General features: G+C 44.1%; 1 protein-coding gene across 1 annotated transcript in view; it reads left to right on the top strand.

The window, feature by feature from the left end:
- LOC106808388 (phosphatidylinositide phosphatase SAC2-like) overlaps window positions 1-10,754 on the top strand; it is a gene marked incomplete at its 5' end in the record, with an annotated part of 23,407 nt that extends 12,653 nt beyond the window's left edge. Inside the window, 9 exons of the mRNA XM_014811089.1 lie at window positions 190-474; window positions 982-1,181; window positions 1,417-1,583; window positions 3,513-3,660; window positions 3,984-4,094; window positions 4,322-4,443; window positions 4,576-4,759; window positions 7,158-7,318; window positions 7,541-10,754. Of these exons, the coding sequence (XP_014666575.1) occupies window positions 190-474; window positions 982-1,181; window positions 1,417-1,583; window positions 3,513-3,660; window positions 3,984-4,094; window positions 4,322-4,443; window positions 4,576-4,759; window positions 7,158-7,318; window positions 7,541-8,406 (2,244 nt within the window). The remainder of the gene's footprint in view (window positions 1-189; window positions 475-981; window positions 1,182-1,416; window positions 1,584-3,512; window positions 3,661-3,983; window positions 4,095-4,321; window positions 4,444-4,575; window positions 4,760-7,157; window positions 7,319-7,540) is intronic.
- Window positions 10,755-13,207: the final 2,453 nt, after the last annotated feature.

Raw genomic sequence — 13,207 nt, 5'->3', positions numbered from 1 at the left:
TGCTGCAGGACAGAGATTAATATAACAACTATGTGCAGGTGATGGCGGATGCGTACATGCAGCACATGCTGCTGCAGGACAGAGATTAATAGCAACTGTATTACCTCTGACATGTGCAGGTGATGGCAGATGCGTACATGCAGCACATGCTGCTGCAGGACAGAGATTAATATAACAACTGTGTTACAGGTGATCGCGGATGCGTACATGCACCACATGCTGCTGCTGGACAGCGGCGACGTGGCGTACGTGTCGTTCGACTTCCACGAGTATTGCCGCGGCATGCGCCTCGAGAACGTCTCCGTGCTCGTCGCGTCGATCGAAGACGAGGTGCGCACGATGCGCTACTGCTGGCGCGACGACGCCGGCATGATCTGCGAGCAGCAGGGTGTGTTCCGCGTAAACTGCATCGACTGCCTCGACCGCACCAATGTCGTGCAGACGGCGCTCGCCCGGGCTGTCATGGAGATACAGGTGTGAGCTTGACGAGGGCAGAGCGCGGTCGAGTTTTTTTTAATCTGTGTGTTGTTGCTATTTACGTAGCATTTAAATACGTAGAATGTGTATTATTGACGTATTCATGTAGCGTGTGATTGATTGGCTCTGACTGATTGACACTGCTAGTCACTCGGTGTTTTTCTGGGACGTTGTGGGAGGTTGTAGTCGAAATTTGTGCATGTACAAGTACATTTACAAACTCGGTGCACTTGACCACCTTAGCATGAATATCCAATGGGAGCATGGTTATCTTGCGCAGATGGTTAGGGCAATTAAACCTAGTGTGTTTAACCATGAAGAGGTTTGTAATAATAGTCAATAAATACAGTGTGTGATGCTAGGAATAGTGGCCTCAACTAAGTAGTCTTTAGTTACGTAGAGGTATAGGTAGAGCAATGCCTCTCCACGAGACGGTAGGGCATTCTAGGCATCCAGGTTCAACTATATATGCTTAATTAATGTATTTTCGTGCAAATACTTCAGTTTCGAAAGTTTGGACTGTTGCCACCTGACGAAGTGCTGCCGCCTAGCTGTAGGTTCCTGTACCAACAGCTTTGGGCAGACAATGGGGACGTGCTTAGCCATCAATATGCTGGAACTGCTGCACTAAAAGGCGACTACACTAGGACAGGTGAACGACGCTTCGCTGGTCTCATGAAGGATGGTTACAACTCGGCTAATAGGTAAGGTAATGTATTTAATTAGAAGGTGTACACATACAGGCTGTTACTTAACTTTTCATGGTTAGTAGAATGGTTTAAGAATTGCACTTTATCGTGCCTGTTTTAAATAAGTGAGAAATACATGCTCAGCACAGAACAATGTATTGTGGGTTACCTCTAGCTGTGCATGCAACAAAACGAGAGAGCAGCTGTTTGTGGCCAGGTGGTATATAACGCCATCTATCTGCACACACAGGTACTACCTAAATCGATTCAAGGACGCCTACAGACAGGTGACGATAGATCTGATGCTTGGCATTGCTGTGAGTGAAGACATGCAGGCGCTGAGCAGCAAGACTCGCGCTGAGCCAGAAGAGGTGCAGTGGATGCTGCACAAGAACGAGCACATGATGCAGATCATCAGTGAGTCATCATGCACAATCGTTGATGACTGGCGGCATAAACGCAACGCTAAACGCTCTTATTTACGTTTGCTATTTACTGCCATCGTTTCGTGTGTGGATCCGCTTAACTATATGTATATATATATAATATCAAGAGCTAATAAATAACCAGAGAGACCGTGTACAAGATGGCGTTGCGCAAAAGATGCGTTGTTACCCGACCGCCGAGAGCAGTTAAGCCGCGCACTTCCGCGGGACTGGGCGCACGCGACCGCGGGGTGTTGTACACATGTAGCATCTCGCGCTGCCCGCTATACGAATTCGCGCGCCATAGGAGGGCGGGCGCACGAATTTGTATAGCGGGAAGCGTAACATCGCGCAGTTTTCGTCAGACGTACACCGGCTTGACTACAGCGGCCTTGGGGGAGGGCATTTCCTGCTCCAGAGCCGTGCTGAAGCAGCTAGCAGGGACCAGTATTTGGTGCTGCTGCTGGTTTGCCACGCCGGCCACGCCAGCGCAGGTGCTCGCACGACGTGCCGTCGCCACGGGCAGCGCGGGGTCAGGAGGTTGGTCGAAACATGCCACGTACGCAGCCAGGGGCGCCGCCGCGGCGGCGGTTTTGCAGATAGCATTTAGACCGCGCCAGCCCACGTGGAGCGCCGTACGCGGCAACGTTAAAAGCTCTGTGATAGACGTGACGCTATATTTGGCAGTAGCCCACGTCATCGCGTAGCGGCGAATGAGCGAGCGCGTGGTCGCTGAGTGACAGCATTTCTTGGGGTTTCTTGTAGGAGCCACTACGTCTTAGCCATGAGGCGCGCCACCCCCAAAAAAGTTTAGGGGCCGTTTGGAGATGGCCTCTAGACGTCCATCGCGAAATGTCTGTTTGATTGCGCCCAGTTTTCGCGGAGTTCATTTTCAGACCCCTGTCTAAGGTATCTGTCTAAATGGACAAAAAAGGGGCGGCGTATTCGTTGTGGGGGCGCGGCTTCGCCGCGAGCTGTGCGCTGCGCGCAATAACGGGGGCCGCATGTCCGTCCAGAGCGTACAACGGGAAAACCGGATAATAGGGCTATTTCACGGCAATATTATTCTACTTTGTCTGCGGTTCTAGACTAGGCTAGACTAGACTCATTGTATTGCGTTAAGCAGCATTCTTTGCTCTCTAAAATAAGACCAACCACTTGTCTCTACGATACTCCTAGGCCGAGATATTGGCTCGTAAACCTCCCCTCCCACAGGCCTCACGCCGCCTCGCATCCACATTATTCCCGAGCCTTCTCGCCTTTTGTGGGTTCTGGCTATCGTTTTCCGTCGCCGATTGGAGCGCTGATAATTGATGTCACATGCCCAAAATTTGGTACGCTTACCACACCATATAGTAACTGAGCTGCGTTGTAGACTTAATTTAGAAAACATTGCCGGCTCCATCATTAAGGGCATTAGCCGTGCTAGGAAAGATAATGGGAGATAAGGGCCTAGGTGATGCCCCCGAAAGTCAGCGATGATAACCGAAACGCCGTTCATTCATAAAGTCATCGCGGAAAAAACAGAACTCTCACGAACACGAAGCGACTTTCCTAACCCGCAAAAGGCGAGAAGGTTTGGGAATAATGTGGATGCGAGATGGCGTGAGGCCTGTGGGAGGGGAGGTTTACGAGCCAATATCTCAGCCTAGGAGTATCGTAGTGACAAGCAAATTTAGACTCGCAGGCAAAGTAGAATAATATTGCCTTGAAATAGCACTACTTTCCCGTTTTCCCATTGTACACTCTGGGTATTTATTAGCTCTTGCTAATATATATATAATGGCATGCATGGGGATGCCTTCATTCTCGTGAAACTCTTGGCATAATGCAACGTGTTCTCAATCACACACTGGCTTCGTCAGACGAACTTACAAATGTGCTCGTTGTTATTGTGCATGCAGTCATTCTCACTCTGTAGGTGATGGCCGGAAACTGTTGGTACCAGAGAGTGAGGTGTGCCTTGGCGGCTGGGGCTTGATTGACTGTGATGATGATCCAGCAGAAGTTGATGGTCAGGACATGGACACCATCTTGCTGCTCACCAACGAGGCATTCTACGTTGCTGAGTATGTGCCCGTGATCACAGTACCTCTGCAAGCCCTCGGGCGACTCGGTGTTTTGCCATTATGATAATCGTCGTGTATGTTTCCACGACTTTCTTGATGACTTTCCTTTAGCGATTGTATCGGCACTTGTCGTAAACATAGTACATATAACACGGTAGTTTGCTGCTGTGTGTTAGGGTTCTGGGTTCACAATAACAGTGTTATTTAATGATAACAAATGTGGTGATGGTAGGCATATCTAGAGGTGGTACACGTGAATGATGGAAATAAATATATATTTAATTTAATATTTATTTAAAATGCTATTTTGTATTACATTTCAGTTACATAGAGGAGATGGACAAAATTTCTCAGTTCCACAGAGTAGCACTTGAAGATATGTTGGAAATGGAAATTGGACCTGAGAGTTCTCTCTTTAAGAGTAAAAAAACATGGTAAGGTTATGGTTATGATGTTAGGGGTCATGCCTATTTCAAAGGAAGTTTTTTTTACTGTTGGTTTAAATTTCATAATATTCTTTGCGTATAATTAAAAAAGAGATTTGTTTATTCTTTCTCTGCTGGTACTATGAAGTATATAAATCTTAAAGCTGTCCTCATAATTTTATAATGTGCTATATTTTATCAGTTACATATAAAAAATATTGCTATTATAATTGCAGGTGTTTGCGCATTAACTATGCTCACAATGGGGAGAGTGGCTATTTCTATACATTTCGTTCCTCTACTACAAGATTCTTCAATAACATGGCTATCAGTATTCGTAGCCCCGAGGAGGCAGCAGGTGCGAGCATCTACCTTCTAGTCAGATGATCAGTTTGACATTTCATAGTAACAGGAGGACCCCATTTTTGTCATGTGCACCTCAGCTCCTGTAGGAGGACAAGTAGATATGCGCATGAATTTCTATTTGTAGAAGCACTGGAAGCAATCTGTGAGACATTCACAGGAGCTGCAGCTCTTAAATCAATGGAGGTGAAATACCATAAAACAAAACTGAGTCGGAAACCTTCGAAGACACCAACGGGAGCTGTGTACATTCTCAACCGTGCCAACTCCAGTATAGATGCAAATTCGTCTCTTCCTGCCTCAATTATCAGGTAAAACCAGGTGAAGCTTTCTATAGGTTAAGACACCCTGCATTTGTGTGGCAACAAGGATTTCATATCTGATACGTTTTTGAACTTATTTCGTAAGAGAGGGGTTTTATGTATGGTTATTTAGCACCTAGCGTAAATAATCTTACATGCATTGCTTCTGTCATATCAGGACGAGTATATAATAACACGTCTATATCTATACTATAATTTGGCTAATCTTGTGTGTATGTGTGTGTGTTTGTTTGACCTCGATGTTCTCCGTCATTTGTCACTCAATCGCGGTAACTGAAGATATATTCAGAATCACCACGTCTGGGAGATGGTTTCTTCTGAGACAAAAATTTAAAAAAGTTAAAAAGTAAAAAAAAAATTGTAAAAGTTAAAATTCTATCATCACGTACGTGGGAATTATTTCGCGTGTCTTGCCCGCTGCCGTAGCGTAGTCGGTAGACGCACGGTTTCATAACCCGAGATTCCGGGTTCGAATCTCAGCTGGGGAAAAAAATGTTCTCCTTTACTTTTTTACTCTTTAGTATCTACTTCTGCCTCTTCAGCGTTAATTTAAAAATGTAAAAAATAAATTTTACTACATTTATTTAAAAATAAATTTTAAGTTAAAAATTGAAAAAAAATTCTATTTTTTTTACTATTATTATTTACTACTATTATTGTTTATTATTATTTTAATGTTCTTTATATTATTAGCTCATCTGACGAAGTCAGATGCAGCTTGTAGAATCGCACGATCGTCTGTCCGTGCGTGCGTGCGTCCGGCCGTCCGTCCATCCGTCCGTCCGTGCGTCAACAGTTGGGCACAAATCTTAACCGCTCGACGTACGGTCACGATATTCGGGACGTCGGGGGTGATCGTCAAAACGAGTTGGGATGTCGAAGCTGGGGGTCAAAGGTCAAGAGGTGTAAAAGAAGGGGGAACAATTCGCCTCCTTAAAGCTTAAGGTATAGGGAGGAAATGCAGAATTGCGGCACAAATCTAAACGGCTCAACCTAGGCTCGTGTAGTCGGTGTATAGCATCATGGTAGGAAAAGCCATCACTGTGCCGAAATGTGAGGTCACAGGTCAAAGGTCAATGGGGCAGCAGGGCAGATTTTAGACATTTTCTGAGGACATGCGTCTGACGGAGCGATAGAAAAACTTTTTGTTTCAGCGGTGCCCTAGCATTTTTATGGCTTTATTGAAAGGACCATGAAATCTACTTTCTGCTGACATGCGAAGCAGTAAGTGTCAGATAACTTTTGACCCTCAAGAGGAGGGTTAAACATGGATTTGTTTACTGTCTGTAGAAAGATTTGACTGCCGCGTTTGCTAGTAGAATCTATACATGCGCTGGATTATGAGGCTACAATGTCACAGTGAATTTCAAAAGCTAAATTTGGTTGAAGAAGGTTTATGCTCCTTAAATCGTATAATTTCTATGGCATTCTGTACTGTCAGTATGTTACATGTAACGTATGCCACTGCCAGTGGCCACTGCCAGTGCATGTGGTGGTGCTGTGTAGTTTTTTGCCTGCGTTAATTGGTTACAGGTGGCAGCTCTCGTATTGCAGCCTGTAGCGCTTGCGTAGGTAAAATGGAGTGAGTGGCTTACCTATTCTGTCTTGCAAATAGTTGTTGCTACTACGTACGATGGGAGCTTCCATTTTTAATCTGAAGACACTTAAACGTACGCGCCATCTCGTGGCAACTTTCATAACGATCCCAACGAACATTTCTTTTAGAAGGTTCCTGATACCATCCCTGTGCATTCCACTGTTTCGGCGTGTATGTGAACACATTTGGGACTAACAGGGTTTACTAGAATCCCACCACTTCACCACAGAGTCACCGCAGTAGACGTTAGATGAGCGCTGTCGCTCCGCGGCACTTGTTTATATTATTTTTTATTGTTTGGGATTGGATGGGATGGGGTCGACTGCGATGGGATCGGATCGGATCCCATGAGATGGCATATAGGATGGGATGGGATGGGATGGGATGGATGGTATGATAGGATGGGATGGGTGGCATGGGGTTGCATGGGATAGGATGAGGTGGGATGGGATGGCATGACATGGCATGGCATGGCATGACATGCGATGGATGGAGGGATGGCTGGCTGGATGGATGCATGCATGCATGCATGGATAGATACATAGATAGATAGATAGATAGATTTTGCGGTATTTTCCTTTCAGCCAAGTGGTCACCAACAGCACTTTTTCCCCTGCTCACTTATAGAATTGCGCTCTTTGTTTCTTCCCAAAATGTTTTTTTGTTTCTGTTTTCTTTTCAGTTGCATGAAATATTTAACTTCAACTGTGTCACTTACATGAAGTTTATATTTTAAGGCACGATTTGGTCGTTGTACGGGTATTAGTCTGCTAGTATATATAATTGCAGGAATCTCTCAGAAAACTCGCTCATGCGAAAGTACAGCGTGTCCAAAGATGCTGCATCCAACTACATTAGAACTGTCGGTAGAAAATTTATGGGCTACAACCCAATGAAAAAGCGACAGGCTTTGGGCACTCCACCTACTATAAGCTGGAACCGAGATAAAGGTATCAATTTCTACCAGTATAGAGATTCAATTGCTATTTCTGCTTAATAGATTAGATAGATTAGATAGTACAGTAGATTAGAAAAAAATCGTTCAAATAAATATTCGTAAAATTCGTATAAATAGATGTCTTTTGAAACCTAACACCTAAGCTTATTCATCTGTGTGCGTATGCCCATGTCTCTATAATTATGATTTTAATGGGATAGTCGTTTGGTTGCAGGCAATGCCAATTCAGTAAAGATTGCAGTGCCTGGTAGTGCGCGTGACTTTATCCAGCGCCCGGAGAGTCTAGTCTTACCTGCTCACGAGAGCATGCGTAATGCTTCTGGGGAAGAAGGGGAAGATGTCGCCACGCGTCACGATTATTCGCTGAGTGAAGCGCCACCTGTTGAACGCGAAGCCGGCTCCAATGATGACAGCGGCAGTCGCGCGGACTCTACGAGCGATCTCGACGCTAGAGGTCAGCATGACGTCGCGCTCGCTGCCTCTCTGCAGGAGCCGTTCGTCTTTCACGACAATCACTTCACCGCATTCCACACAAGTCGATCGGATGAGTGCTTCCTCTCTCACGGCGCGTCGGACAAGCACACCGCCAACTGGTACATCGGCAGCAAGGAGACGGTCAGCGACGATGGCAGCGGCGTGGACGAGTTGACGCAGGACGCGCAGGACGCCGCCGCCGCGACGATCGCACTATCTCCCGTGGCGGCAGTCGACTTTGCACAGGAAACTGGGAGGTTGCCGCCACCAGGCGTCGTTCCCGTTCCCGACATAAAGATAACAGACGACATGGTGACGTCACCTGGTGTGGATCTCCCGGCTCCCCGGCCGGCGGCTGCCCAGCGAACCAGGTCCTTCTCGAATCCCGATCTGACGCACACGCAGGGCGACGCCGCGAAGTCACCGACTCAGGCTGTCGCAGACGTGGCGTCATCTGTTGGCTCGTTCATCAACCGCAACGTGTGGCAGAACATGGCCTCTGCCGGGAGAAGCGCGCGGCAGCCGGGCGGTGTGACGGACGTGGCGCAGCAGCACGAGCTGCTGGAGAGAATACGCAGGAGCACGACGCGTGTAGTCCAGCTCTGAACCGCAGCCGTCTGCGTTGCTGACGGCAGACAATTGTCGGGTTGGGGTAGGTGGTCACTTGGGTCAGTGGGAGGTATTCGCATCATGGCAGGTCTTGTAGCGGTATCAGGATTGACTCCTAGTACGGTTCATAGACAAAATCCAAATTTGGACAAAAAACGTCTTTGCCAATGAATCGTCTAGTGTCTGTACTAGAGGAGTTTGCATTAGTCATGCATGGCCTTTCTACATAACCCGGTTTAAATAGAGGACACCTCGTACCACACCTTGCTTACACACCTTGCACATTGCAGTGCTCTTGTATATTAACTGAGTACGGATGAAAGAATAGTTTGATTAGCACTCTGCATAGGAAATTTGTACCATAGTGTTATCATGGTTTGTCCCGCTTTATGACTGAGTAGCTCAAGCTGTTTAGTGCTCGTAAGCAAGTGGGATTGAACTATGGTGCACGTAATTTTGCGTTTTTTAACGTATTTTTATCAAACTTGTGTTGCTGTTTTATAATAAGTCTGTGATTTGCTTATAATCGAAAATAACATTTGATATTTTAGGAATTTTAAATAGCTGGCACGTGTGATTCTTAAATGTTACTGCAATTCTGCTTTGCTGTGCACCTTGCAGTTCTGTGATAAAGGTTGCGTTTACTGCTGTAAATAGAGCTTCTAAGGTTATACACTGATACAAGCTATTGTACTGATGCGTTCGTGGAATAGAGTTTTATTTGCAGAGGTTTTTACTAGATAGATGCACACGGTTTCAGCATTCACGCATCTCACCAGACACTCACATGCTCGATCCATTTGCTCATTCGTGTTGTTGCATAATACGTTACATTCTCGGGGTGAGTGCGCTTCAACAGCTAAACGTGTGTACCGCGCGATGGTGCGTCTTAATCATCATCTCAAACAGGATACTTGAATGTGAATTCTGCGTTCCCCCAGTTTCATTTTACAGCTGAAACATGTTATGCTTCACCTGTAATTCTCATTTAGAGGTGAAGTGAACACGCGGCTGTGATTCAACCTGCTATGTTCAGAGTAGATGGTGTCGTGAAGGCAGCCTTGTACCGTATTGGATCCCGTTAAATAAGTTATTGTTGGACTAACTTGAAGTGTTGCTAAAAATTGTAATTGATATGCGGCCATATTGATGTGACTGTTCGACAGACAATCCATATAATTTGTATTAAGAAATAAGCTAGAGCTGTCCTAGTGCCGTTTTATGAACGTTTACATTGATCATATTAAGAGCATGTTAAGACTAATTAGTTCTAATTAAGAATTAATTAATATATTCTTGATTGGATCTATGTGGTGAACGGGAACTTTCGAAATCGTGATAGTATTACTCGTTTACGGTGTAATGGTCCTACTTAATTTCAGCTGATGCCAGTGTGCTTGTGTTCTATAATTGTGTTGTTTATATCAGGAGTGAATAAAAAAACATTTGTTTTCATTCACTCCTGTTTATATATATACGTACTGAATTCCGAGTGAAAATTCATAGAATTAGTGGGTATAAGTACACGTGCGACCGAATGTCTACTAGTGAAACTAATTTATATAGTTCACCCTTCGTCCCATGCAAGCAACTGGACGTTGAATAGTTTATATGACGTGGTAGAACGAAGAGGTAGCTTACAGATGTGCGTGCGGTGCGAGGAAAGCATCGTGAGTAGACTGTGTCGTAATTGCAACACCCCGCAATGCGTGAATGTCACCGGTACTATTTTGTGCATTATATTCACCTTTATTTAATCGTTAGGCGGTAGTATTAGTTTATTGTTTTTTGCGTCGTTTGACTCGATAGTCTTGTTTGTTCGCCGGATAGACGTTATTTTGTTAATGTAAAATACTCATTCGTCGCTGTAATAAGTATGTATAATTTGACATTTATTAACTGTTTGTATATATTGTAAACTTCGTATCAGACGACAGGGCTTTTTATCATGAATATATCATAAATATATGTATACTCTATACGAATATATACTTGTAACCAGAATTAAGTGAATAAAAGCAGTAGTTTTTTTATTCACTCGTGGTGTAACATGTAAACATATATGTAATAGTGTACATATATAAGCGTACAGTATAGATATGTTCATGATAATATCAGGATGTATAATATATTATACACTCCTGATAATATGATAGTATGTAAACCATTCTCGTTACAGATGGTTTCCTAGCTGTCTCACCTTGTCTAATTCGCATGGTAACAGCGCATCCTCGCTTACATAAGCAAAGTAGGAGGGGGCGCTGCACTCTCATTTACTCTAGGGTCCCTGTATACAGAGAGTTGCGCCATGACGAGTCGGAAAAAATCGCTCACGTGATCGCTGGACTGCATGTTTTTTGTTTCCAAATGGATCCACACCGCTGCCGCTTAAGTACAGCGCTGTATGGATACGCTCTACAATGGTCCGTAGTAATTAATTAGACTAATCGTGCTTCAATAAACTCAAAATTTATAGAGATTATAGCTAAGACATGTGTCTATGTGTATCTAGATTACTAGAACTGCAAAACACATGTTACAGCTGCGAGCGAGTGGAAAGTGGAACGCATTTATCTTGTGAATTACAGTTGTCATTATTCTTCCAAAATGACTGGCTGTTGTGTTTACACTAAGAAAGTGTACAATTAAGCTATCATATGGCGCGAACGATTTGAGTTACATTTCTAGAAATCTAGATACATATAAACACATGTGTTATCTATGATCTCTGTGATTCTTGAGTTTATTGAAGCGCGAGTGGTTTCATTAATTAGCAAGTATCTACGCGCGGTATCGCACAGGTTAATATACGCACGGCTATGGGCGGTAAGAAAGTGTACAATTAAACTATCATATGGCGCGAACGATTTGAGTTACATTTCTAGAAATCTAGACACACATAGACACATGTCTTGGCTATAATCTCTATAAATTTTGAGTTTATTGAAGCACGATTAGTCTAATTAATTACTACGGACCATTGTACAGCGTATCCATACAGCGCTGTACTTAAGCGGCAGCGGTGTGGATCCATTTGGAAACAACATGGCGTTAAATCCTGAGTTGGCGCAACTCTCTGTATATAGGGACCCTAATTCACTCTAGGGTCCCTGTATACCGAGAGTTGCGCCAACTCAGGATTTGACGCCATTTTGTTTCCAAATGGATCCTCACCGCTGCCGCTTAAGTACAGCGATGTATGGATACGCTGTACAATGGTCCGTAGTAATTAATTCGACTAATCGTGCTTCAATAAACTCAAAATTGACAGAGATTATAGCTAAGACATGTGTCTATGTGTATCTAGATTTCTAGAAATGTAACTCAAATCGTTCGCGCCATATGATAATTTAATTGTACACTTTCTTACGGCCATAGCCGTGCGTATCCATTTGGAAACAACATGTCGTCCAGCGACCACGTGACCGATTTTTTCCGACTCGTCATGGCGCAACTCTCTGTAAATAGGGACCCTAATTCACTCTTCATTGCCGCGTCGGAGATTGGTTGTTGCCTTGCCGATTCGGTGATCTATCTATAAATAGATCTGATTGAGCTTGCCGGCCACTCGCGTTCTGAATTTCGCGATGGCTCTAAATTTAGTAAATTACCTGATGTTTTACTGCGGCTTGGTTAGGTGTATGGCGGCAGGGGATGAGGGTGTTGGGGCATTGTGTCCTCGTACTAGATATACATTACAAATATCACACAGAATATAAGTTCGTATACCGGCTGTACTTACGCACATTTTTAGAGCGTTTTTGATATAGTGTATAGAATCGAAGTATGTATTATTGCTCAATTCACGCGGCAGCAGAGTCAATTATTGTATATTCAAATTGTTTATTTACGTTCGTCTCTCTTGGTCATATAGATTCCGAGTCTTGCGAATAAAAGAAAACGCGTGATATCATGAGGATATAAATTATACTTTACTCATTTACTATCATTACTGCGTGATTTCATTGCAAACACTCGATGCTACGCTTGCGGATATGCGTGTGTACCATGTGGATATAAACTAGCAAACAGTGTAAAACCTACGCGCATATCGTCCGAGTGGCAGCTTTTCCACACTTATTGCACAGTTTCGCTACACTAAGAAATTGTTCGTCCCATGACGAAGCGAGCGCTGCTGCCTAGCATGGCAGCTGATGTCAATGTGCTGTATGCGATGTGACGATACATTGTGCGACGTTAGTGTGTACTATAGTAACGTCCCATTTTAGATCCCCACACCCTTCGTTCGGTCGCAAGCAAACGGATAAACATTTTCTAATACTCTAATGATAATTTCATTAGGTTTAGTGTGCGTCGCTGTTCCACATTCCGGCGTGCTCTATGTGTAGGAAAGCGAGCCACTGGTAAGGTTGATTGTTAATTAATGCCCTGGGACCTGGGCGCGTACTAGCCTGTTATACCGAAATATAGGCAGCTAGTACTCGGCTATAACATTGCGGTGAAACGCACGCCCACACGCGCACTCATGCAAGAATGTACGCACAAAAAGCGCACGAGCGCACGCATGAAAACGCACATAATCCACTGAGTTATAAACTAAAACTAGCTAAAAATAATATTAACCGTTCTTAGTATCGGATTTAGTTGACCAATACAATGACAGTCGCATTAATTATGAACATGGCCAACAACAATTGATATGTTGATTTTCAGTAAATTAGGATGAACGAATAAAAAGGTAAAAGAATGAGTTATAAATTCTATAGATTGACGAGGCCTTTAAATTTCAACAGTTCAAGTGCTATATATGACAAACTGAGACATCAATCATAATTAT

The sequence above is a fragment of the Priapulus caudatus genome, unplaced genomic scaffold, assembly GCF_000485595.1.
Source record: "Priapulus caudatus unplaced genomic scaffold, Priapulus_caudatus-5.0.1 Scaffold272, whole genome shotgun sequence".
In the NCBI taxonomy this organism is placed as follows: domain Eukaryota; kingdom Metazoa; phylum Priapulida; class Priapulimorpha; order Priapulimorphida; family Priapulidae; genus Priapulus; species Priapulus caudatus.
This window is presented reverse-complemented; position numbering and strand designations above follow the sequence as displayed.